The following is a 26,729-nucleotide window of genomic DNA, read 5'->3' on the forward strand; positions in this document are numbered from 1 at the left end:
CTCTGTCTGTAGTCATAACAAATGACAAGCAAGGATTAAGACTACATCTGTATGTGTGCCAGCTTGTTACACAAAGTCCCCGCTCTCATATTCTCTCTCATAACCAGTGTGTAATGTAGCAGCGACGCTTGGCAAGCGACTTTCTAACTGTGCTGCTCCGGAAGGCCCCAGCTCATCCATGTGTCCCTCATTAGGGTTACGTCCTGGGACGGGCGCGCTGCACTATCCGATACACCTCATCCCATCTGTGATCCGACCGAGATGGAGATAATTTGAAGAGGACGACGCATTTGACGAGCCAGAGGACATAGCGTTAGAGTTCCTTGCAGTGCGAGTTCATTAGGCACAGGACTGCTGGGAGTCCGTCATCAGCCTGGCCTGAGCTAAATTAAGATCCTTTAGCCGAGGGACACTCGGATGAATTGGAAAATGGAGACAAGCTCATTTCTGCCACCCCATTTGGAATGTTTGTGTGTATATATTATTCCTCACTCAAGTTGTGGTTGAACTTGCAGCCCAATCGCTCCCTGATGTGATTGACTGCTACACAGATTCGCAATACAGCCACCTGCTGTGCTTTCCAGCTAATTTGTACACTGCTTTCATTTTAAACTGAATTTCAGCCTTCACCCTAATAGTGCGCCCTCCCGTAACCACTCTGCGATTGCTCCGGCAGGTGGGGCCCTATGGTCAGCAGGGGATGGGTGGCTACAGTCAGCAGCAGCAGACGGGCCAGCAGGGAACTCTGCCCTATTTCAGTCCCACCCAACAGACCCCTCCAGCCCCCAACCAGAGCCCTTACCTGCAGTCACGACCACCTCCACAGGTAACAACACAGCAGCGTGAATTATGCTTATTCCTGATAACACTATTCCGTACGCCACATCAGTAGCACTTCTCAGAGTGATGTAGTATAACGTGACCTCTCATTTATTGTGGTTAATTGGTTCCAGACCCCACCGTGATAAGTTAAGTGGATTCCTTGTTTATCAATGGGATATTTTTGTATTTAGAGCACAGATAAACTGTACACGACCTTCTAAGTATGATTTCTAAGAGCCCTCTACACATGAACTAACACCCCTATAGTCACCTTTACTCTCATATTACCTGAAATAGCAGACATAACTCGAGTAAATAAGCCATTTAAGACGTAAATAAGACTCTTAAAACGCTTGTGTGTGTTGCGATAACTGTGTTCCCCAGGAACTGTGAGTGACTGAGTGACGTCGGGGGTTCAGAGTTGAGTTTTAACTTTGCGTGGGTTACAGCTGCTACAGCAGCCTGTGTTTTTGTCAGGGATTATTGTGCCTGATAATTCAAAAGCCTGCAGTTCCGGTGATCAAGTCCGTTTGTGTTTGTGTGTCAATAACGTTACTGACACCTTGTGACCAGTGTAGAATACTACGTATCATTCACAGCATCTTTCAATGCGTCTTCGGAATCCCTTATATTTGTATTTCAGTTCATTGAGCCGTTTTTATACTTGAGAATGCTTACAGTAATTCAGCAACAAAACAGCATGATTTATTCATTTATATATTTTTTGAAAAACTTGATAGTGAAGCCACAAAGTTTAATGCACTGAGTGGCGAGGGATAACTGCACTATTTCTATGTCTGCACATCGCAGAAAGAAGGCAGGCTTGAGAGTGGAAGCTCATAAGCGGACTTGCACATATCATCACAAGAGCGACAAAGGCGATGTCACGTGCACATAAACTTTGTACGGCTCAACTTCAGTCTGATACACCACAGAAGGTTGTTACTCTGAAGTTGGGTTCAAGTTCAAGTTGTTTTGGATTTGAGTGAAGACTGCCCATGTGTTTTCCATCCACGGTGCAGCCAGTGGGATCTCTTGGCCTATGTGGAATGACTGTGGCCTGGTTAAGAACTGAACAAAATGGTGCAGGAGAAACAACACAGCGAGACGGGAGGGTTTATAACAGAAGTAGACAGGAAAGAATAGCTCAGACAGAAGAAAGAACAGTGCCTCTGAGCCCTTGTTAAAGATGAATATCTCAGGTGATGTATTAATTCATTTCAAATCTAAATCTAATCTGAATGCGCATTGCATGCTAGCCAACAATATATTGGCAATAGGAGTTATAGGCAATGTTTCTCATACATTCGTTTATCCAATCAGAAGCCTGAAAAAGCTACCATAGCTGACTTGGTCGTGCATTATAACGCATCTGCTCATCAATATAGGACAATATTAGATATACAATGACTTGTACATTATTTTTTAAATCAGAGCACATTTACACGGAGCCCAGGAAACATCATTAATGTTTTTTAATCGCCTCTATGTCATAAGCCGCAAGTCTACTGCTACAAGTTCAACACTGAGCCGGAAAATGAAAATCTGCACTCTGGTGGGAGTTTTCCACAAACAAGAGGATAAGAGGCCTAAACGCAGAGAAAAATATACATCTTTAAAATATTTCTATTCATTTAAACATGGCCTCAAAGCAACATATGTCAACCAAACCAATTATGGAAATCAGATGATAATGTTACCCACACTCCACAGATACATTGAAGTCCTGCGGAAAACACACAAATACTCCAAGTAGTAATCTTAGTAGTTTTATCATCTGTACAACCTGTACTGTGAGTTATTGGCAGCTATTATGAAAACATCATCCTCACACCCTCGTGTTTTCTCACTTGGAATGCTCTCACATACTGTATAGAGACTGTGCAGCCAAGTGAACAAACATTGCTCACTCTCAACTCAGAGATCCATGGCCAGGTTGACATTTTGTGATTGCAACCATGTGTTTTCATCATCGCAGATGATGTGGCAGCAATTGACCCATGCTGACATTTATACACCAGGTAATTCCGCTCAACCATTCTGATTGGCCATTAGCTGTGTTTCACCTGTGCTGATAGGTCCTCTATTGGTTGCCATACCAACCAGCGTGGCGATGAGGGAGCCGGTTTCCTTCTATTTGTCATTGTAATGCATGCTAATAATGTTTGAAGTAAAAATGTTTCAGTCACGTCACGTGCTTGGTAATGCTGCAGAAAAGCGACAGGACTTTGACATTATTGTCATCAAGAAGGCCTTTCTGTAGGAGAATAAAGCAGCAGGAACTAAATATTCATCAGCTACAACATTAGGTGCACCTTCACATCATCTATCCAATACAAGAACTGTATCAAAAGCCATGGCATTAAAAAAGATTATGATGCTTAGTTTTGGTTTTTCTTTTACAATATATTATTTTAGTTTACTCAGCGTTGTTTGTCACTAATGTTTTTCTGTTTTAGTTACATGAGAGGGGCATGCATATTGAACGATGAATGATAGTTTCAACCAAATCGCACCTTGTAAATTGGATGTCATTCAATTTTGCAGGTATACTTAATGTTATGTCCAGTGTGATGATCGTTGTCTTTCTCCTAGCCCTCAAGCACGTTTATGTTTGCACTGTAGTTTCACATCCTTCCCCCCATTAAAAGAATTGGGTCTTGTTGCCATTTTGCAAAAAGCAGGTCATGCTGTGTTTTAGAATTCCAAGTAATATTTGGAAATATTGATCAGTACCAAAACATGACATTTCTCCACAGACTTCCCATTGATTTGAGTGAGAGAGTGATTCAAAGAGGGAAACAATACAAGAAAAATACCATGTCTTCAATTTTGAATCCAAGAGTAAACATGCCTCGAAATTGAGCCGACACAGTACAGCAGGCCGGGATTGCAAAGAGAGAATTTAGTGAGCTTTCAGATCAGAGCTGTTCTTTTCTCTGCGTGAACGTCCGTTTTGTGTCAGTTTACGTGTGCGTGTGTCTGTGAGCGTACTAATCGAGTGAATGTGCTGTAGCATTTCTGAGCTGAGAAAAGGTCAAACTGTGACCTTTATTTGTGATTCGGGGAGAAAATGTGGCATGATGTGAGTCCCAGCAAACACACACACACACACACACACATACTAGTATTTGCGAACCCACCACAGATGAGGATGTCATTGCGGTTTTGACCCGACATTACTTGGAGAAATCCAAGCTGCAAAGTTCTCTATTTTGCACTCGCAGCTTTGTGTGCAGCACCCCACATCCCACTTCACTCCCATTAACCCTAGCCAGAGGACATCTTCACGCTGATGGAACCATTCCAGCCGCCTCTGACAAAAAATTAGCTCTGCAAGCAACTATTAGCTAGTTTAGTAACAAATCGAAGGGAAGGCAGCGCCTTTCTTTCAGTCTATTGTACTGTTGTGACCTCATCTGATTGCAAGGAGCAGTGGAGGTTATTGAGGTTATAACAAATATTTCTCAGACATCCAAGTCGATGGGACTAATACAAAAATACTACACCAGGATAGACACAGGTTGTGAAAAGAAAAATAAACACACAATTGGATGCTGGCCAGTGTTCCTTGTGTACTAGTATTTATTTATTTATTTATCGATAATTGATTGTATTAATGAAATAAAGAGACTGGGACTTTTAAAATCGCAACAACAATTTTTCTTGTAAAAAGCATAACATTTACATATATAATTGGAGGACTGCTGAGTAACATTCTAGTTATAGAGGAGGATGAAGAAGAACCAATATAGATATTGTGTTATACATTTCTAAAACAGCAAATTGAAGTAATTTTGTGCATTACTGTAAAAACAGTATACACGTGTGTGGGTACTGTGTATATATATATATATATATATATATATATATATATATATATATATATATATATATATATATATATATATATATATATATATATATATATATATATATATGCGTGTGTATGTATATATGTGTGTGTGTATAAGTGTGTATGTAAAAATATAAATACAGTATATATATAGGGATGTCCAATATTGGCATAAAAATGATCGGTTCATAACGGTATCGTTTTTTTCTGCACACACACATATATACTGTATATATGTACAGTATGTGTGTGTGGGTGTATACCTGTACAGTATATGTATGTATGTATTTTATAAATGTATGTTGACATCGTTTTTGTTGATATTTGATGCATTATAATACATATAACAATACAGTGCATTTCAATATCAATGTTGTATCCCATCCCTATTTACCTGTCCACCTATTAAAACACCCATCAATACATCAATGCACCTGCAGTGTCTCCATTGTCATAGATTCTGAGAATATTGACAATTCAAAATAGCTAAGGTAGTTGAGGTCAAAGGTAAGGTTAAATATCTACCATGTGGTAACTCTTTTTTTTTTTTACCATCTTCCGGTCTGTATTACTCCTGACTGATACCAGATGTCATGACCTATTGTTCCTGTGTAGTACTTTCTACCTTCTAAAAGTGGAAATTAAAGTGCTGTAATTTCAATCATTTTCAGATCATTTTCTATGGTGAATTTGCTTTAGCAGTATACACTTAAGTGTGACAGACTTGACAAGTTGGCGGGCTGCCATGTTTAACCTCATAACAATGTCAGAACATGTTACTGGAGCACATGAGATTCAATTCTGCACCCAGAAAGCGTGCCTTTAATTTATGTCTGGAGAGAAATGACATGTAACAGAATACAGGACATTATTTTCTTATTATTTTATGGCACTATATCAACTGTAAATATGCCTCTGAGTGGTGTATAGTTTGGACTTGTGGTCTTTGAAGAAGGCAAGTCATTCCTCATGAGATCTAGTCATGAGTAAAGCCTATTTATCCATGTCTGAAAGTGATCCTTTCCTCGATTGGTCTTGTCTGTTTCCTGTTGCTGTCGTTATTGTTGCCTCTCGGAAGCAGTTCTCAGCCGATTAAAGGAGACAGGCTCTCTGGAGACCAAAAGAACTGATTTAGGGGTTTATCATCGCCCCACAATTGTGTTGCAAAATAAAACGTTGCATCAGCAAAATTCAAATACAGTAGGCTACAATACTTTCTGGGACGCTGGTCAATCTTCAGTTTGTTCAGATTTCCAAATAACGTTGCTCAGTAATGGAAAGGGAATGAATGTGTTCCAAACTCCTGCCATCCTAAAATCTTTTTCTAAAACAGGGTTATTTCAAAGTGTGGCACAGCGAGAACATAATATAATTGGGGCCTTCCCCCCCAAAATTTATTTTGTGGATTTGCTCAACCCAGATTCTGTTTATCCTCTCATAAATAAATAAAGCAGAATTATTTAAATTTAAAATATCTGAAGATAGCTAAGCAGGTTTGAAAAAGAGTTTTTCTTTACCCTCTCAAGCTGCTCTAAACGCTGCCATTTGTGGGGTCGCTAACTTTGAATGTGCTTCCAAGCGTTATAAATCTGCCCTCTTCATGTTCCAACATTGCAAGCCACGCCCCACGTACCACACACGTACACATATTAGCTACGCTTGTTGTCAGCTAACGATAGCTATTTGACAAAGTTTAGCTATTAATGATATAAGATATACCTTTATTAGTCCCACAAGGATAAATTCCAGGTTTATGTTAGCTGTCATTGTATGTATTGCCTATCATAACCACACAATGACTCCACATTACCAGTTACTTCTCTGGGACTGCTTTTGTGCATGTGCACGCGCTAGGGACAAGGACGTGAATACAGACAATGGTGACAATGGCAATCATGTTATTTGGACCGACCGGACATTTTTGCTAAGTTTAACTTTGAATTGTGTCTAACTCAAACTAAAACGGACTCTAACCAAGGCAAGTTTTCTCTTAGAAAATCATGTAAATCCAAATCATCCGTTCCAGACACCCAAAAATTGTAACATAAAACACACAATAGACAATAATCATAGTTTTACATGCAGAAAATGATGCGAAAATAATTACAAATGACAAATGAATTAATAACTGAACGTTTAACGTCACTTTTACCTAGTTTTGCAAAGAGGGACGGGGAGGAGAGGATATTATGTTTGGAGGGCAATTGCTTTTTTTTTTAACTGTTACTGCACTCGTGGCACAAACAAATCTATGCAGAGAGGTTAAAGACTTTTTACCATGCAGAGTTTTACATTCAAAAAACAATGCCACAAACATTACATATAAAATGGAGAAATGGGCATTTAACATCATTGTACTTATAGTGGACACCCTTGGCAAACAAGAAACAAAAAGGGAAGGGATGGAGGAGTTTGGAGGCATGTTTGTCTGCACTTGCAAACTCGCCATGCCTAACGACACTGTATATGCTTGTTCTTTTTTTTATTTTCTAACCTTGCCTTAAATTTGTCAACAGACTCACTCGTTGCAGGCATTTTCTTTGTTAGATCCGCATGTAGCAGCCCCCACTAGATCCCGCTAGGCATTGATCCACACCAGCAACAACTTCTGAACATCTTTGATGGTTTGTGGTCTCAGTTTTGTTAACACGGTTACTCCTTTCGCAACATTAGCTCACTTGATCACATTGTTATTCTTCAGGATGTTACTTATTGTTAATGAGGGCTTTTCATACATGCTGGCGAGATCGGCAACACGGACATCATCTTCGAACTTTGTGATGACTTCTTTCTTGACGTGCACAGTGATCTTCACCCTCTTTGGAATGTTGCTGTCACTCGCTACCTTCTTTGGACTCAAAGCGGCTTATTTAGAGTTTCAGAGTTATTTAGAGTCGCATTCAATGAAAAAAATGCACACACAGGAGTCATTGCCGCTGAGGGGCCATTGTTTGGCCCCTGGATTCCAGAAATGATCAGACCACCCTTGTTTCTTCAGTTCCTTGTTCGTTTTAATGCCTGATACAACTAAAGGTACCTTTGTTTGGACAAATATAACAATGACAACAAAAATAGCACATATGAGTTACATTTTTTGACCTTACAATGCTGTAGCTATTCATGTAAGAACTGAAGTGATTTTGGTTATTATCAAGAAAGCTATGGAAGTTGCTAGATATCAGCTCTTAAATTAAACTTTTATGAGCTATATTTGTTATCATCATTATATTTATCCAAACAAATGTACCTTTAGTTGTACCAGGAATTAAAATGGATCAATAAACTGAAGAAACAAGGGTGATCTAATCATTTTTTCCATGACTGTACAGTATGTGCCTTACAAGCTGCCGTGGTGAAGTGTGTATTGTAAGATTTTGCCTTGGGTGCGTGATCCAAGATATTTGCGAAAACAAGCACAAATACTACAGTTTGTTATATATTGTACGCTAACCAGGCGGGCGAACACAAACCAATGCAAAATTTTAGCATACATTTTGGATGTTAACCGAAAAACATGCTAACCAGGGCAGACGTTAACCAAGACACCACTGTATTAACCACGGAATGTAATAACGTGCATGTAGAATTAACATTTCTCACAAAAAAATTACTGAGACAAAACAATCTCGCTACAAGGTCAGTTGCAGAGATGTTATGGAAAATTTGATTGCAGAGACAAATCCATCCTGCACCCTTCAATTCCTTTTTTCTATTGTATGAATGTTGCACTGGGCGCACTGGTGAGTCTCCTGAGTCGTTTCCCTTTCACTACCATTTTGCTTTTCCTTCCTTCCTTACTCCCTACCCGCCACCTCCCGTGCTTTTAATCACACCAGGTTAATTAAAAGGCCGTTGAGCTTTTCTGCAGCCTGGCCCCTAGCTTTACAACCCCCTTGCTGTGGTCTGCTGCCTCCTATAGCAATCCCTCGTCCATCCACACAAACACACTCACACTCACACGGAAATTGGAGCTCACCTTGGCCATGGGGAGGTGGGATGGGGAGGTTGAAGGAACAAGACAGAGGAAATGAAAGTCAGCAAAGAGGGTGTGTGAGTGAAAAGAGGGTGGTGGGAGCACAGCGTGTGGGAGGGGGGCCTAAAGTTCAGTGTCATTAATTGGTCACCATTGGAATATTAAGTGCAGAACTCTGTTAATTAGCGTGATAATAAAAGTGCTGCTGGCTGGAAGGGTATGGAAGGATGCAGGGAGGACGGGTGACAGGGAATGGAGGGCAAATGGCAGCCGAGGAGGAGAGGCAGAGCGAGGCTGGGTGTTGGGTGATAAGGAGATGTCCGTGGGTAAAGGTCTGGCAGTGGTAATTTGCGGAGAGCCGCGTTAATTGTCATAACCTTTTAAATGGCAGAGTTTATCTGAGCCCTCTAAATGTCCCCACGTATCTCCACGGCAACCCAAGGCCTGCTGCACTCAGATTGGCTGCCTCTGACGAGCACTTAAGCTTGATGAATTTTACACATATGCATTTATGAGTGTATACGCGCTCGGCATATAAAAACATACTCGGGGAACACTTTATTAGGGACACCTGAACAATGTAATGACTTCCACTGTAGCAAAAACTGTATCAGAGACTCCAGCATCGCAGTATCTGTGTCAGTAATAATGTTTGCTTGTACTGATACCATTACACCTTGAATAATTTACGCTTCATCTATTTCGAGGTATATCAAAACATATAGCAAGCAACAACGTAACACACCAGTTCAGTTTCAGACTTAAAGTAAACTATTTTATCCTGCAAAGCCTTTTATTGTTGTTCATATGCTGAAAAATTGATTATATTTCAAAATCTGCCTCAGACACTTGACGATACTCACCATAACATTAGGTACATCTGCACAGTATAATGACATCCAGTGCAAGAGCTGCATCATAATCTGTGTACCCACAAAAGCATGTTAGTGGACAACTACAGTGTACCCCACCGGGCATCTTACAGTCTATTATGATACTGTCGACCAGGGGTCGTCAATTGCATTTGTCCAAAAGGTAGGATTTGCCACCTGCATGTGATTTAAAAAAAAAAAAAAAAAAAAAAAAAAAAAAAAAAAAACAGACCCATTGCATGCATGTGTGGCATGGGCCAGCACTCCTGATTCTGAAGGCCTTGGACAGATTGACATGCTACTGGTTTAATTTATTTGAACATGCATACAAGTTACATTGGAAATACATCACATAGTACAATTCACAGTTCCACATGTCCAAAAGGAGTAGGAAGAAGCAAAGCTTATTTAATCCTAACCCTCATCCGTTTCACATCAATTTCATTTGTTCACTTCCTGTATTCCAGAAGTACTCTTTGCTGGTTTAAAATACACAGGAAAATGTAATGTAATAAGATGGTAAAATACTAGTCAAAGTTCTTATCACCGTAACTACTTCATATGACAATCATAATTAATAATAAGTATGAAATAGACAGAACATAGTTGGATAATAGGTGAGTACTGACAATAAACTCATGAGAATGAAGAGCTAGTAATGAGTGTTTAGTGATTAGACGTAGCATTGTATGTACACAGTGGTTCAGCACTCTTCTTCCTTGTACTTTGCACACATGAACTGCTTGTATTGTTTCTTGAACTTGCTCATGTTAATGCATTGTTTGACTTCCTTGCTCGATCCGTTCCATAATTTGATTCCACACACTGATGTGCTGCAGGTTTTTAGCGTTGTTCTCGCGTATAAGTGTTTTAAGTAGGGGTCATATTTCTCCTCTCTTGTTGAGAACAAATGTAGGACATTTTTGTGTAGCAGATTGTTTGCTTTATGAAATGTGAATTTACCAGATCAGCAAATTTTAGTAATTGTGATTTAAAAAATAGAGGATTTGTTTGTTCTCTGACGTAGCAACACATACAAGCTAAATCCGATTAGACAAAAAACATCTAACATACATAAACTGTCCACGTACTGGAAGCAGTGCAGCTAAGTGATGCGTTACGAAATCAAGATACGACTGTTGGGAATAAATTAATACAATTTTATGTAACAAATGCTAGAATTGAAGTTGTAACTATAGAGCAGTGATATTCTGATAGTGTTTAGGCAGAGAAGGCCTTGCTGGCCATGACTGCACACCTGTGATAAAATCAAAGATGAGGGAAATAGTGCTCACTTTTAATGTGAATGGAAGAGATGTATTCATTTCATAAAAATGTTGATTGGTTTTGGTTTGCACTGACTAGAAGGGCACTGAGAGGCTTGTTTTGTATATATACTTATTTACTTGTACTGTATTTCTGAAGAGAAAACTTTTTCTTGGTTCAGTGTTGTGCTCGATTAATTACTGGCTTCAGAGAATCCCAGTGAGCTGCCTCAAATTGGATACAGATTTCTAAAATATTTGTTTTCTGTATGTCATAACAGCTGGTCTAATACATTTGTTAAGAAGTGTAAGGTGATATAATAAACAGATCACAGTATAATGCAGTGCCGTTTCTACATCCCTAAATGTCCACAACTGTATAAGCCACATAAAAGTATGTGTGTGCGTGCGTCTCACACTTTTTTTAATGCAGTCTGTTTTTTACCTTCACTCTGACTGGCATTTGCTAATTGCTCGACTGGAATCCACCGCTTTTTTCTTTTTTTCTCCCTTCATTTTCCTTTTTTGATTTGTGTTTGTTTTTGTGTAGCTGTGCTACAATTCAAATGCAAATGACCAAGAATAGGAGAGATGTTTTTGGATTGGTTAGGACAATCATAATGGCTCTGAACAAAGCAAGGCCGGTAGTTAGTGGCCCAGCACCCTGGGGGCCTCATTTAGCTGCCATTTGTTAGAAAATGCCGCTACATTTGTTCCTGAATACACACTTCACAGACAGGGGAAGAAAACACACACAATAAAAAAAAAAAAGAATGTCAAAGTCGAGCTTGCCAACGTTTTGCCATTGTTCCTCCGTGATGGGGAGCAAAAGTCATGTGGGTGTGTTCCAGTTGGGGTGGATGTCCGCTTTAATTGCGAGCCAAACAACAGAAGTTTGCAGACAGATGGGGCTAGCGGTGACAGCGACGAAGGACGCATGTGTAAAGGAAAGATTGTACAAAGCCTCGCTCTTATTTGATGAACTTCAATGAGCATTATAGAATGTAGTTAGTTATAAGTCACTGAGTAACTCCCAATCTGATGTTATTGTCACAATAGTTGACCAACAGTATCGGGATTTTGGGATAATTCACATATTGTGAAATTGTGAAACTGAAGAGTGAAACGGTCTTCCTGCACATTAAGGGAAAAAAAAATAAGTCAATGAAATAATTTAACACAGTACAATAATATGTAAAGCTAATATGGCCAATAACAGTTCTTACCTAGTTATTTTTTACATCACAAAACAATGAATCGAATACCTAAAGAATTGTTAATTGTATAATTGATTAATCATTGATTCATCAAACAATTGTTACAGCTCTAATGATACACGTCTATTTACTAAGTTTGGGAAACGCATGTCATTTTGGACTGTTAAATCCGTAGGAACCTTGTGGATATGTTTCAGGTGGGCAAGTTATTCTTATTTTTTTGCCTTTAATGTTGCTACCACTTTTGAATAAATTTGGCATACTGGCTCATTCGTGTTGATGGACTCACCGTGCTCAATAATACTCTCACATGCTGGCTGTAGCATTTGGCTTCGTAAGCATATTTTTCCCTCCTAACTTCTAGCACGTTACCTTGCATTGCTCCTCACGAAGGTCCACTCTTTTGCTGTGTGTGTATGCCAGCGGCCCGCCTCCCCCCATAGAGACAACGCCACTGTAGGACAGAAGGGCTCACCCTGTCCCCTGTTGTCGTATGAAGCGTCTAGGTGCGGAACCAATGCACAGAGTGAATTCTTTTCCTGGCTGTTTGGAGGCGAGAGACGAGGAAAACAGACACGCATGCACATGGCAATATATGGAAGCCAGCAAAATTGTCCAGCTCATTTTCATTTATCATGTGATTAATTAAATTATTTATTGTCACGAGACTGAGAATGAGAATGAGATATCATCATGATTTTAATCTCGTAAGATCGCGTGACACCCCATTCTTTACACATTTTAAAACGAAGCCTGGAGCTCTTCCAACTATCTGCAGTCAGCTACAAACGTTACAAATGTTAACCATTTTTTTCCCCTCAGCGAATAGGCTAACTTACCATGATCTTGCTGTTAAAATATGAATGTAATGTTAGCACTGTAGCTGACATGCTAGTTTTGCTAACATTTGTGTTCTTTGTGTCTTAATGGTACTGTATGTTGTTGTATGTGATATATACTATAATTATGTTGGAGTGACAGTGTATATGTAAAAAGTAGAGAAAATTGGCAACACAACAGTGCCTATTTGAGCCACACACTCATGAGCAAATAGCTCATTAGCATTAAAGCTACCGACACACAAAAAAATGTGTCCTCGGTAGACTTTACTAAAAACACTTTTAAATTCCAGTATCAAAGTATCAAAGCTAGATTTCAATACATAATTGTGGCACCTGTGAGACCTTAAAATAGTTCAAAAATAGTATAATGTGGGCCATGAACATGTTTAAGCTGACCTACCTTTCAGAATGCACATATTGCGTTATTGACAAGCCACAAGTGTCCTTTTTATGTTTTTTTCAGCTTTTAAATCAGCTTTAATAGATAGCAAATCAACACTGCATCTTTTGACAAAGCTCATGATGTTATTCAGATGCTGCATTGATTTTTTACACCAAACTCAATATCATTTTAAATACAAAATCGGCTTAAAACACTGTCAGCAAATAAAACAAAAGTAACAAAGAGAGGCTCTTGGCGAGTAGCAGCGCAGCTAGTCTTTGTAAAGCATGTTGCTATTAGTTGTTTACATACCCGGTGTTGACAGTACAGTACAGTAAGTAGTAGACTGTAGTAAAGTAAGCGATGATGCTTGTGCATTGATACCGATGCAAAGAGACAACAATACTTTTCATCGCAATATGTTGACCCATCTCTTGTCAGCTACATGTGGCATTATCCCAACGGGGATGACCTACGCACATATAAAGTACGCATGCATACCCTTGCCTGTGTGTGTATTTGGTTGTGTGGGTTTATATAGGCAAGTAAATGCTTGCTTATTTGTGTGCCCTATGAGGTCTTGTAGACTCCTTGTGTTAAAGGTCAGTCAAAGTGCTGCGATAGAATCCGGTGTGAAGGACACGCACACATGGCACTGGAACAGACCTTGCTTCAAATGGACCCATTAAGAATACACGCACAGATATACACAAGCGTCGCCGCAGCTCTAATGGTCACCTTTTCCGTGATGATAATAATAGGCTGCAGCCTGGGATGAATGCCCATCATTTGCATGAGGTCCAACACAGCATTTTTTAAAAAGCAGTCACAGCAGATGAAAGTCGGTCTGCCCTGTGATATATTCCCAGCATATGTGAAATAATCAGCATGTAAATACAGTGTGTTGTGTAAAAGAGCAAAACACTGAACAAAACATGAAAGACAAGCCGAACCTTGGCGTGTCATACTCTTTGCAAGGCGATGTGGCTCCATCCCAAAGCTTCCACGTCATGGTTCAGCCAGTGTAATTAGCATGAGCATGTGTGTGCTTCCGGAAAGTCAGTATTATACTCTGTTTGTATGTGTGTGTACGTGCGCACGCTTCTCAGGGTCTCATCTACGCGCCGTGAGCGGCTCACAGTCCTTGGTGTCTTGGGCGTAGTGTGTCAGCGGATTGATTGACTTACATGTTCAAGTGTGTGCTGATGTTCATTGTGAGTGTGTGTGTGTGTGTGTTTGTGCGTGTCAGCGGGGGGCCCTCTCACAAAGGCACACAATTAAGCTTAATTTTTAATGAATATTAATGGCATTAGTGTCAGATTTTGTGAGATGTGCATCTTGCAAGGTGCTGTGGAATAACTAATTCATTTGGTAGTCATGAGGGTTGCAGGGGCGGTGGTGGAGGGTCTATTGATGAAGAGGAGCAGGGTAGCATAAGAGACGGAGAGGTGGGATAGAAAGAAAGACAAGATGTTGAGGGTAGGAGAAGAGAGAGAAGGGAAACGGCTGGGAGATTGGATGTGTATTGTGTAATGCGTGAAAATGAAAATAATAAATATATTGGAATTATGATAAATGACACAAATAGCACACAGTCATTGTCACCTTTACCATTAAGATCATCGCATTATTCACTGAGAAGTTAGGGAGAATGCTTAAAAATACTCACAAAATGTGGAAAACAAACGTGCATCCGGTCCTTTAAGCTGCTGTGTACCACAACTGGGTGCAGTAACTCCATAATGTTTAGTGATGGTTCTGCAGGGTTTGTGTAAACCCCCTAATAGCCTCCTTGGTGGGGGCAATAAAAGGGATGATTTTAAGAAGTGATTCATATGAAAACATATTTTCCCACACATGTATTCATTTATTTCCCAATTTATGTTTCTCGATGGAAAAAATAATCCATGCTAGGGTCAGACTGTGTCTCCATTATAAAACCTTTTATTAACATTGTCTAATTTGCATAGCTGGCCACGATGCAAAACTCCAGCCTGAGTGGAGATTTTCAAAAGCTCTGACTCAGTGTTTGTGCATGGATGGGTACAGCTGAGCATTTTTGTTTGTGTCATAATAAGTGTGCAACATTATCTAATGTTTTTAAACGTTATTTAACAACAGAACATGGAGTTAATGACTTACCGGAGTTGGTTTCGTTTCACGCAGCGGTAAAGGAGGGGCGTGTGCACAGGCGATTAAAACATCCGTGATGTTTCCGGGGTTCACATAACGCGTACGCGTCATTGGACATCTAATATCTCAACTATATTGATGACCAGATGTGTTATAATGTGCAACCAAGTCAGTTGATGCAGCGTGAGGATGCCATCTACTGTACGGAGCTGTAACGACAAGCTATGCAGGCAGTCCCATTATGTGTTTGTGAGCGACGGTGAACAGGTAGTGCCAAATCTAAAAAAAAAAAATAATAATAATAAAGTAAAAGATCTATACCAAATCTATTTAATAATAAATGAATATATGGGAAACACTGATTTTAGAGGCGCATATTTCTCAGACATCTGTGGCGCTCTTAAGGGCCAATCTGGAGGTTGCTGTATTTCAATATAAAGCTTGAAAGCCTACTCTTTTGGATCTATATGATCTACGTCTTGCACAGAGCAGAGCAGAAACAGAGCATGTTTACAACTACACATGTTAATTTTACAAAGATAAAACTGTTCAGTGTGTCAAAATCCAAATTATTTCCTCAATTTTGTATAAAAAGAGTTGAAGACTGATAAACCAAATGGAGCTTAACACCATGGCTGTAAACTTGCCCCGGCTGCTTCCTGTTTTGTAGATTGGTGGCTTGCTGTCATGCCTGGGTCATGGCGTATTTTACCCGACTTATATTGCTCAAGACAGGCAATCAAGCAACTACAAAAGGAGGCAACATTTCACCTCATCCCATGCTTGAATGTAGAGTTCAAATGTGTGCAGTGCATCCAGTCAAAAAGGCCAAATGCAGTTCTTAAATGATGTGAGACATGAAAAATGTCAACTAGACAAAAAAGAAAGTGGCTATGTGTGATGGTTGGATCACTTTTTCGAGCAGCGATCCCTTTTAAATGACATCTCTTTTGAGTATCATTCAGTTCCAGGGCACAATTTCTTTTAGAGTAATATGACTTTTGACCCTGCCGTTGAGGAAATGAAATTTTTGTCTCTGGGATTAACAAAGTCAAACATCAAACTGACATACAAGCTACGCTTGAGTCCAACTGATCGTGCGAGCGGGAACACCAGGGCTCAGACTCCAAACAAGTGTCAGCGAGCAGGATTTCTGAACATCTCACTCGCCGTCTTCCTGTAGCTGGGATTAACGCTGTGCTGCAATATTGATTTACGTCTGCATAAAGCCTCTCTGGCTCTATATATTACAGCACGTTCAGCAGTCATCTATTCAATCAAATCTAATATTACACTGGCTCTCCACACAGCTGTCTAATAGCATTTAACTCACAGTTTGATTCCTCTGCACTCCCTCATGTACTTCAAACGCTTGCTTTTCAATATCCTTCATTCGTTTCCACTATGCCAAGATGAAGTCTTTTGAAAAGCGCAGAGGATGAATGAGTGCGTCTCTGTGTATGCATGCGCAAATGTGTGTGTGGAGACAGGATTAGCTGTGGCCTTAGGCTTAAGGTATGGAGCGGAGTGTATTTTAGAAGCTTCTAAATTAGCCGGGAAATGGGATTTTGAGACAATGGAGTGGAGGGAAAAAAAGCTCAAATGAAAGGATGCACTCGCAGCGCTCCTTCATTTGCCTCTGATGTTTTTCTAGACTTTTTTCCCTTTTAATCAACACTCCCCTCTTCATCTTCTTGTTCACCTCCTCTCTGTGTCACCTTTTGTTTTCCCTCTCCCATCCTCCACGTGCCCTCGCTCCCTCTCTCGCTTACTCTGTCCATACAGTTGACAGCGATGATGTAAGAACGTGAGTGTAAACAGTAGTATGAGGCTAACCCCATTTTGACCCACTTAAAACAGAAATTCCCACAAGCACGCACACACACGCACACGCACACTACAATCTCATATGCCTGAGTAAATATTGGACTTTGGTCAGCCGGCACTGGGTGTTCAACCGTCTGTTGTCTGTTCATGGCTTTTTGTTTATCTGTTTTTTTTTGTCTATGAAGATCATTTTTCCGCATTTCCCAAGCATTCATTTTTTTGAATGCCTCCTTATAGCCTTGATTTTTTTCTTCATGTTTTTCATGGTTAAGCAGCAACCAAAGCACTTCAATTAGCGCCTAGGTTCCCAAAGTGGGGTACGCGTACCCCCAGGGGTACGCCAATTGTAATAGGGGGTACATGAATAAAAATTAAAAACAATTAGCGCCTAACACTCTCAGTTACGAGTGCGCCTGAACGCCTCACGGCGCAATGGAGAACGGAGTAGAAGCAGGAAGGAGACAGCACGCGATATTGTTCATTGAATCATATGAACAAATAAGTGAGTTTGATGATTATTTTGTGCATCAATAGTGTTTAATCTCAAAGATTTTATTTACATTGGTGATCCAATCCCCGCACAGTGCAGCGGTGAAAACCTGTCACTGTGAGTGGGGCTTTATCGTGAGTGGGGTTGTATGTATTTTTGTACTGTCATCGTCGGTGGACAAAAAAAGTGATGCTCAAATTCGAGCCATTCAAACGGAAGAATGCCAACATCCGACTGGAATAAGGATATGATGACTTATCTATTTATCAGTGCTCATGTAAAACATTATCAAAATGTAACCATGCAAAATACACATTTTGACCCAGAATTAGGTTAAAATTAATTAACCAATTAATTGTGTTCAATAGCTCAAGTCCATTTTTAAGTGTGCAGGAGTAGGGGGTACAAATGTCTGAATGCCACTGTAAAAAGTTTGGGTACCACTCACTTAGTGGGTAAGCCACTGGAGGTTTATTGGTCATTGTATCCCTGAAAAAGACACTCGCCCCCAGTTGCTCCTGATGCTCCCACCAATATAAACATCAATGTGTGCTTTTAATGTCCATCCATTCATTTTCTATGTGGCTTCCAATCGCAGTGCTTTTAATCTAATATGAATAATATGATGTGACACTGTCCACCTTTTGTAATTCTGGGAATGCAACAAGTTCTCTCAAAATGTCAATGAGAAATTGTGCTAAAGTACTGTGTCTTAGGCCACAGTGCTAACGTGCAAACGGGAGGTTAGGTTCCAGAAAATGCCCATGTTCAGTGAAATCCGTGTAGTAGGAGTTGATTTTTTTGGTTTTTTCGTTCAATATATACTTTTGCGTTTACAGGATATAAACATTTTCCTATAAAAATAAAAATATGATAGCTTTTAGAAATAAGAAATACAATTTTAATGATCAATCTACGAGGTTGGACGCATAAGAAATTATTAATAGTGACTCACGCGAATTTGACAACTTCTCTGACCGTGCGTCTTCGGCTTCGTCCTGGCGCGGCTCTGCTGTAGCGTCTTTCTCCGCTGAAGCCCTTGGTGCAGGTGTCTTTTTCCGAGTGAAGAACATAGTTATGGGTAGTTATTGCCGCTCTTTTTTTCTTCTGGGCCAGAATATTCTTATAAACAGACAGGCCCCCTTCGATTATATTTGAGGACTGTAATGAACGAAACATCAGAGGGTTCCATTGTTGTGCAGCTCGCTGAAGTTAATTGGCCATTCTCACCATGGTTGCCAAGCAATCAAATGTTAGTCCATCCTCCTCATCTTTAGCAACAGTTGTGTCCTCTTCTTCCTCATCCTCGCTTGGTGGCTCAGTCAGCGGTTGTGAGTGGGCATCGACCAGGGCATTCATGTCATCAGGAGTCATATCATTAAAGCATTAAAGTCTTATCGTCGACATTGTGAGTTTTGTCGGTGAGAAACAAACATACAGCACTAAAGAGCCACACTGCTAGCGAACAATTATGTAAATTAGGCAGTCCCTACAGCCCTTTAGCCAATCGGGACGCAGAACACAATGCATGTTCTCCCTTAGCGAATCAGGATGCAGAATACAATGCGTGTTCATAAACAGCGAGTCCACGTAAGGTGAACCGTGTAGTACAGAGGGAACACTGTACACTGCGTGAGTCCATTTTTGTTCGTAATGTATTTTTTTTTATCACAAAACGTCCTTATTAGCAGCCTATTAGCTTGCTACTACTTGGAAACAGGCGCCGGAAGTCAGCTCCGTTGCTCTACAAAGTCAACCTCTGTTGACTGTAGTTTTTTACTAACTTACAGTACACAGTTTCTCCACACTCTTGAATTCAAGAAATAACTCATAGTAAAACAGGAAGGTGGTGTCTATGTTGATCTTGCTTCCACATCGTGTCTTTGCCAACAATCACGTCTTCAGTGAAGGTCAAAGCAACCTTAAATGTTCATTGAAATGTTCACTGATACCATTCATTCGTCATTTATATGTATTTCTATGCATTTCTAATTGTTCTGTGTATGATTAATGACGCTAACCAATGCTCCGCTGTATTGCATCTTTATTCAGAAATAGAAGATTTAAACTGACAGATTAAAAAAAATCAAATCGCTTGAGTAAAACGATAAACGTACTCAAAATACAATCATTCTAATTTTCTTAGTTGATTAATCTGAAGCTTGTTGTTTCAGTTAATGGAGTAATTGGTTACGCCATAGATGGAGCAAATCAATATGAAGCAAATGCCTACAGTTAGTGGTTGGGTCCGCAACATCAGAAAAAAGGCAAAAATGCCCGTCACTGTCGTCCAAAGTGAAAGCTGATATGTGTGAATATCTTGTTTTGGCTAAAACAGATCATAAAAAAGATAATAGGTCTGCTTTCATGGATGACTAAGGACATAAAAAAAGGCTGAAATCAGAGGATATTTACAAATTTCAATCAAAAACACATTAATCAATTACCAAAATAGTTATAGATAATTGGGTAATAGATTAATCGATGAATTTCTGCAGCTCTAATTTGGTTAGCAGACTGCCACCTGGTTCATAGAGGATGACAAACAGACATTATGACCATTCTTTTGATGCCAGAGTGACTCCACCTTTGATAGTAAGTTCCTGAATTAGCCCCTTTTTCACACCCTCACCAAAAAGCATTGGTTTTGCATTTGTAATTTGTAATCCTGCTAATTGTGTTTGCCCTTCTATTTACAGTTTTATTGTGTCAAAATGATTGCTGTGAAAAAGTTCAGTACAACAGTAACATTTGTCTCGGCCTATTTTGCACAGTACAGGTGGTCCTCGGGTTATGAACGAATTCCGTTCCTACAACTGTGATGTAAGCTGAGCTTTAGGAGCTATGCACACAGAAAGGTTTCCAGGTCAAAATGGTAGAAGTATTTTATTGTTTCAGCCTCTCATCCACACGAAAACGATGTTCTGGGTGCCTTGAAAAGGTATTTTTTTTAAACGGCTTCCAGAGTGGGAAAATCGGAAAACGTTGGTTCGTCCTTTCCGTGTAGACACGCAATCCGCTGCTGTTTTAAAACGATGGCGTCACGTGACCAGAAGTGAGCTTTCATGACAAACCAACAAGCCAACAGTGTCTTGACTCACCGCAGTCGACATTCTCCCGGTATTTTCTTGTCTTTGTACCCCCAAAATGACGCACATGTAATTCCACTTTGTCGTAAATCTAGACAAGCCTTGGAAAGCGGAAGATGACGGACGTATGCGCATGCGTCCTTTCTTCTTCTATAGTACGGTGTGGCCTGTGTATGTAGTATGTGTATGCGTGTCTGTATGTAACCCGCCATGTTTCGCACTGCCCGCACCGGGGCTTGAACACAGGACCTTTGCAATGGGAGGCGAGAGCGCTGACCACACAGCCAAAAGCCCGGACTGTTGACCGCGTGTTCAATGCAGCTCTTGCACAGCCTCACAGGCTGGCATCCGTTACACGTATACACGTGTCTGTTCACAGCGCCACACGTAGGTGTGCCTTTTCCATTCCATTGTTTTCTCTCAGTGATCCGTTCCCGTATCGATGCAACTATTTACTAATCCGGGACAGTGTGGATGTGAATTTTTTTCGACCCAGCCTCCGAATAAAATCTCAGGAGCGTTCCTGTGTGGACAGGGCGTTAGTTGGAACTTTAACTTAAATTATACCGAAATGAACACTAAGTCACACACACTGTACACAGAACACATGAAGGACTCACACCCATACATTATTAATACTGTACAAAAAGAGAAAGAGAGTTACCTGTGCCCGACAGAAGAATATACAAGCGCAGTAATACGTAGGTGGACTCACTACACTGAGGAAGGACGTCACTTTTGTTCAATTTTGTTATCTCATTAACTTTAACCTCCATTATGTGTCCCAGAAGTGAGGCAGACTCTTCCGGGGGCCAAGGAAAAGGAAAATTAACTTAGGCTTTGTAAAATGTTAAGTGGAGAATCAACATTGGCTGCATGACCGGTCCAAGCCACTCAAACCATCATCAAGGATAAAGATGGCGTCTTTAAACATATAAAAGAGTCTTCTTCTATGAAATGAAAATGTAAAAGTAAATGTGCAAGCAGTGGTTAGTTTCGGTTTCGATTCCGGCTATGTCAACAGCCGCCTCTGTTGACGTCAGTCAGTTAGCCAGTCCGAGGGGCGTCGAGATAAGCGAGTTCCACTGTACTGCTGCAAGTTTTAAGATAAAAATAGCATCTTGTTACTGCTTCTGGGGTTTAATTGGCTGGTAATTGAAATGTGGATTTCCAGGAACTACTCTAGGGCTTTTAAGGTCATTACATTACCTTCTCTTAATAATGGATGAATGAATACATTAACTTTTGTCTCTCTGTGCGTGCAGCTGTTAAGGCAGCACGCAAAGTGTGTGTGTGTGTGTGTGTGTGTGTGTGTGTGTGTGCGCAGGAACTTTGGAGGTAAAGTGGCAACAATATTAACTTGATATCAGATTTCACATGCAATCTGCTCTCAGTTCTGCACAAGAGTAATTCAGCTCTGTTGCACAAATGACTATGCTATTAATTTGTTAATAATAGATTCATTCTCAGTTGTCGGCTGAGAAGGATAATCTCCTGCTGTAACATGATATCCACTAGCTGGCAGGAGTTTTGCCCAAATACTAGAGCCTAATTACACATGAGATAAGGAACAAATCAACGGGACAAAACAGATTTTAAAAGTAAGAAAGTAAATACGTGTGTTGCGTACATGTGATGCTCTGCATGTTCAGTATGTTTGACATGAATGACGTGCATGTGTGAGAGTGCTCCTATGTCATGTCCAGCCGTCAGTTATCGCTAATCCTTCCACTCAGAGCTCTGTAACCAGTCGCCATTGTGCTACCAATGCTTAACATGATGGCGGAACTACCACTGGAGAGAATGAAAAGAAGGTAGAGAAGGAAGGAGGGACTGGTATGAAGAGAGAGAGCGAGATCAAGGAGGTGGGCAGCACCTCCAACAACGGAGAGGAAATTGGTTTACACTAGATAGGCTTGTGATTACAATAGGGATGAATGTGTGTCTGTTTATTTATAATATTTAGTGCATGAATGAATGTTTGAGGTGGTGTGTGTCTGTTTTCTTGATCATTGTGTGTCCTTGCCTTGAAATTTCATGTGTGAATGCTGAGGGAGTCGAGCATTCCAACTGTGATTGTCCACCAAGAACCGTGTGCAGTAATAACAGCACAGTTCCTTGATGGATCAAACATCAAAAAGTGAGTTTTGTGTGTCGTTCAACTGTTTCATGCTGTATTACACACTACAGTATATAGTATGTAACCCAAAACCCAAAGCAATTGCTGTGATATTATCAAATTAGTACTCAAAAAGTAGAATGGGTTGAATTTGCATGATATCTGGGGACTGTTGTTGGTTTGCATGTTTAAACCTCTAAACCAGTGGTCCCCAACCCCCGGGCCGTGGGTCATTTGGTACTGGGCCGCACAGAAAGAAAAAATAATTTCCATTATTTCATTTTTTTATGTTTTATTTTGAAAAGTGGCCGGATTCTCTCTGTTACATCCGTCTCACTTGACGCATGTCCATTGTGCGTGAGCTAACTTTATCTCATGCCGCACAGATAGACTACTACTGTATTTTTACCATTTTTCTTTCACCTCATATTTGGTGTCAAATGCTGATACTATGTGGGAATGCATAAAGGTAAGTTTTGATGACTTATTGAGTGCTAATGTGCACATTTGTCTCAAGTTAATTCATGCTAGCACACTGCCTTTACCACACACGTCAAACAGCGATGTAATCATCTTTGTGGAAAAACTTGGCTGGAACTTGAACTGGTGGATGGTGGGTCGGCATTCATTTTGTGCTTGATCGCTACAATGTATGTCCCCCCCCCCCCCCTTCGGTCCGCGAGAGATTTGTGGTAACACAAGCCGGTCCGTGGGTCAAAACAGGTTGGGGACCACTGCTCTAAACCACAATTATACTGTATGATGGCCCGACTGTTTTCTATGGGGGGAAAAAAAACCATTTATGTTCAGGTAGTACAAATTGTGTGTAATATGAGTAATAATCTTATTAATTTACTAATTTGATTTTTACCACATTTAATTTATCACCTATTTAGTGTTATGTATTGTCAGGCAGACGCTACAGGAGTTTGAAGTCCAGGACCACAAGGCTGGCAAACAGCTTTTACCCACAGGCCATCAGGCTTCTCAACGAAGCACTCACACACGCCACACGCAACACACATAACACTTTATTTATTTATTTATTCATTCATTCATTCATTCATTCATTAGTATTCATGTCTCTTCTGTTGTTGTTGCTTAATTTATTGGTATTAATGTTTATTGTGTTCTTATTCATTTTCTTGTGTTTTCTTTCTTTTTTGGGTGAATGAACAGAACAAGAATTTCATTGCATAGCAGAACTACCTGTTTTACTGTGCATATGACAATAAAACTCTTGAATCTTGAATCTTATATTTGGCATTTACTTTTGGAACCACTTCACAAGAATAATACACTGAAGAATAGCCTGATGAAGGCCTTATAGATGGCATTTAAAAATAAGTTTTAAACGTCTTTAATAGACTGTAGTAACTCATTATTGTATAAAATATAACATTTTTCAGTAAAGCCCCTTTGTCAGTAATCATCCATCCATCCATCCATTTTCTATACCACTTCTCCTCATTAGGGTCGCAGGGGTATGCTGGAGCCTATCCCAGCTGACTTCGGGCGACAGGCGGGGTTCATCCTGGACTGGTCGCCAGCCAATCGCAGGGCACATATAGACAAACAACCATTCACACTCACATTCATACCTATGGACAATTTAGAGTCATGCATGCATGTTTTTGGAATGTGGGAGGAAACCGGAGTACCCGGAGAAAACCCATGCATGCACGGGAGAACATGCAAACTCCACACAGAAATGCCCAATGGAAAATCGAACCCAGGTCTTCCCGATCTCCAGACTGTTACCGTGTTGGCCAACATGCTAACCACTAGACCACCATGCGGCCTTTGTCAGTAATCAGTGGTGACAAAATCAGAAATGAGTCGATAAAGTATCAATTTTAGCAGTAGACTGACCTTGTAAAGAGTGAGCCCACACTAACTGTTGAAAAATATTCGTTAACGTTTTATTCACAAAAAGTGTAATTTGATCTCTCTTTTTATCTTTGAAGGAGGCACAACACGAGAGCTACAGCACCAGAGGTCCGGGTCCAGGGAACTCTGGGAAGAACAACAATGAGGATGGTGTCTCTTCACAGGACCGCCCTTCCAGTCTGCCGGTGAGTGAGTGACAATACTATTGACCAATGAGCACATAGCATTGCTAAACGTGTCCAAGACAATACAGACACAGTAAATACAGCAGCACATATCAAGGAGGCACTCTCATCCACATTACAGCACATCTTTTATGTTTTTGTTTGTGTTCGAACTGTGGTAGACGAATGTTCTGCCTTTCCACGCACGTTCACTTCTGAGCTTGTGTCCAATTGAATACGTCCATTTACCTCATGGCCCACTGCTTTGTCTCTTGTTTGTGTTTTGACTGGTGTCCACCGCGAGTGTCCAAAAAGCATCAGTGGTGAAAGCATCATGCGCTCTCCCACAGGCGCAGAAAAGCATATGCACAGTCACAAGCACTTGTGCTGAAGCGCACCGTCACACATGCAAACCCACACGCACTGCCTCTCGGCATTTGAGCTCGCTCAAACTTGTTAAGCAGACAGCCGCCAGGAGTAATTGAGGGGGAAAATAGTCAGTCGTCGTATTAGTTTTGGATTGCTTTGCTATTTTTTTGGGGCTAGACTAATCAGTTAAGTCATTTCTCGCAGCTCCTCTGCATTTTGAAGAATAGCATAAAAAGACATTTACAATTCTTTGGCTTAAGCTGCTTGAGGTCTCTGGCAGGACTTGGGAGTAGAATGTGGAGAAGTGCGAGATGAAGGGTACAAACTTTAAATTAAGTCAGGATGTCGTATGTTCATTGGTTATCTTGCAACACACATTGATGTTTCAATTTGTTGAAAGCTTTTGTTGGTTTTGAGCGCTCGTGCTGACACACAAGGACAATGCAATAAATGTGGGATGCAGACGAGGACTACTGTGTATTACAAAGCATACACACTTCCTGTCTTTTTCGAACACTGAGTTTGTCTTTACTCTTTTACTTTTCCTATCTGCTTTTTTTCCCTCGAAAGTCCCATCATAAAAACATACCTTATTGATGACCTGCTGCATTGGCAAAATAGCCTTGATGTATCAGGGTGTGACTCTGCAGCAAGAGTTCCAGTTGCAAGTGATGGCACCACGACTACCCCATATTCCCTCATAACTAGTGCATGTTGCTCTCACACCCCATACAAAATACATCTATGACGGATAGGTTAGCCATATTTACAGTGTACCTGGCCACTGCACGGTCTAGAATGGTAGAGGCAGGATGGTCAGCTACTGTGTGTAAATAGTGGCATTGTAGCAGCATGGCATGGTGCCACCCCCTCCAATGTGTTCAATGAAGAAGAGCAACAGGACAACAACTGAGGACATCCATCTTTCTTCTTGGCAAGCAAATTTTTGACCAGGCTAGGGGATGGGCAATACGGATTTAAATCCATATTGCCATATATTCTTTAGCATTTCAGTTAGAATAGAACCATTTCAAAACAGGTAACAGACTACAAAGGCTACTCCCTTGACTGATGATGTAGGTGGTAATGTATTGCAGTGTATATTTTTCTCTCTGGACTCTTAATGTATTTGCTAATTTCTTGTTCATAACTGGTTACTCTCTGTGGTAACACGGTTCCAGCTAGACTTCTGTTAATGTGTACTAAGCACTTATTCTTCTTGTTTTCGCTCCTTTACATTCAAGCTACATTACATCGACCACTTGTTGCAGCAGGTTACCGTCCATTTTTGCAGGACACGGCAGTTGCGTCGACATGCATTATTGCGATAGATAGGGTGATATAAATAAAATCCTTTTTTGTAAATTTCCATGGTTTATATTGGCCATTCCTAGACGAGAATAAGCAGACTTCACCGTG

General features: G+C 40.4%; 1 protein-coding gene across 5 annotated transcripts in view; it reads left to right on the forward strand.

The window, feature by feature from the left end:
• Window positions 1–26,729, forward strand: part of arid1b (AT rich interactive domain 1B (SWI1-like)) — a 263,934-nt gene that overhangs the window by 68,052 nt on the left and 169,153 nt on the right. For 4 of the 5 annotated variants that reach the window (XR_008573456.1, XR_008573455.1, XR_008573454.1 and 1 more), the window contains exons 3-4: window positions 677–826; window positions 24,855–24,962. Coding sequence is in view for 1 of the 5 variants with exons in the window: in XM_054796793.1 (XP_054652768.1) it covers window positions 677–826; window positions 24,855–24,962 (258 nt within the window). In the remaining 4 variants the exon portion in view is untranslated. The remainder of the gene's footprint in view (window positions 1–676; window positions 827–24,854; window positions 24,963–26,729) is intronic. The other variant, XR_008573457.1, reaches the window with a different exon arrangement.

The sequence above is a fragment of the Dunckerocampus dactyliophorus genome, chromosome 13 (genome assembly GCF_027744805.1).
Source record: "Dunckerocampus dactyliophorus isolate RoL2022-P2 chromosome 13, RoL_Ddac_1.1, whole genome shotgun sequence".
NCBI classification, from domain to species: Eukaryota; Metazoa; Chordata; class Actinopteri; order Syngnathiformes; family Syngnathidae; genus Dunckerocampus; species Dunckerocampus dactyliophorus.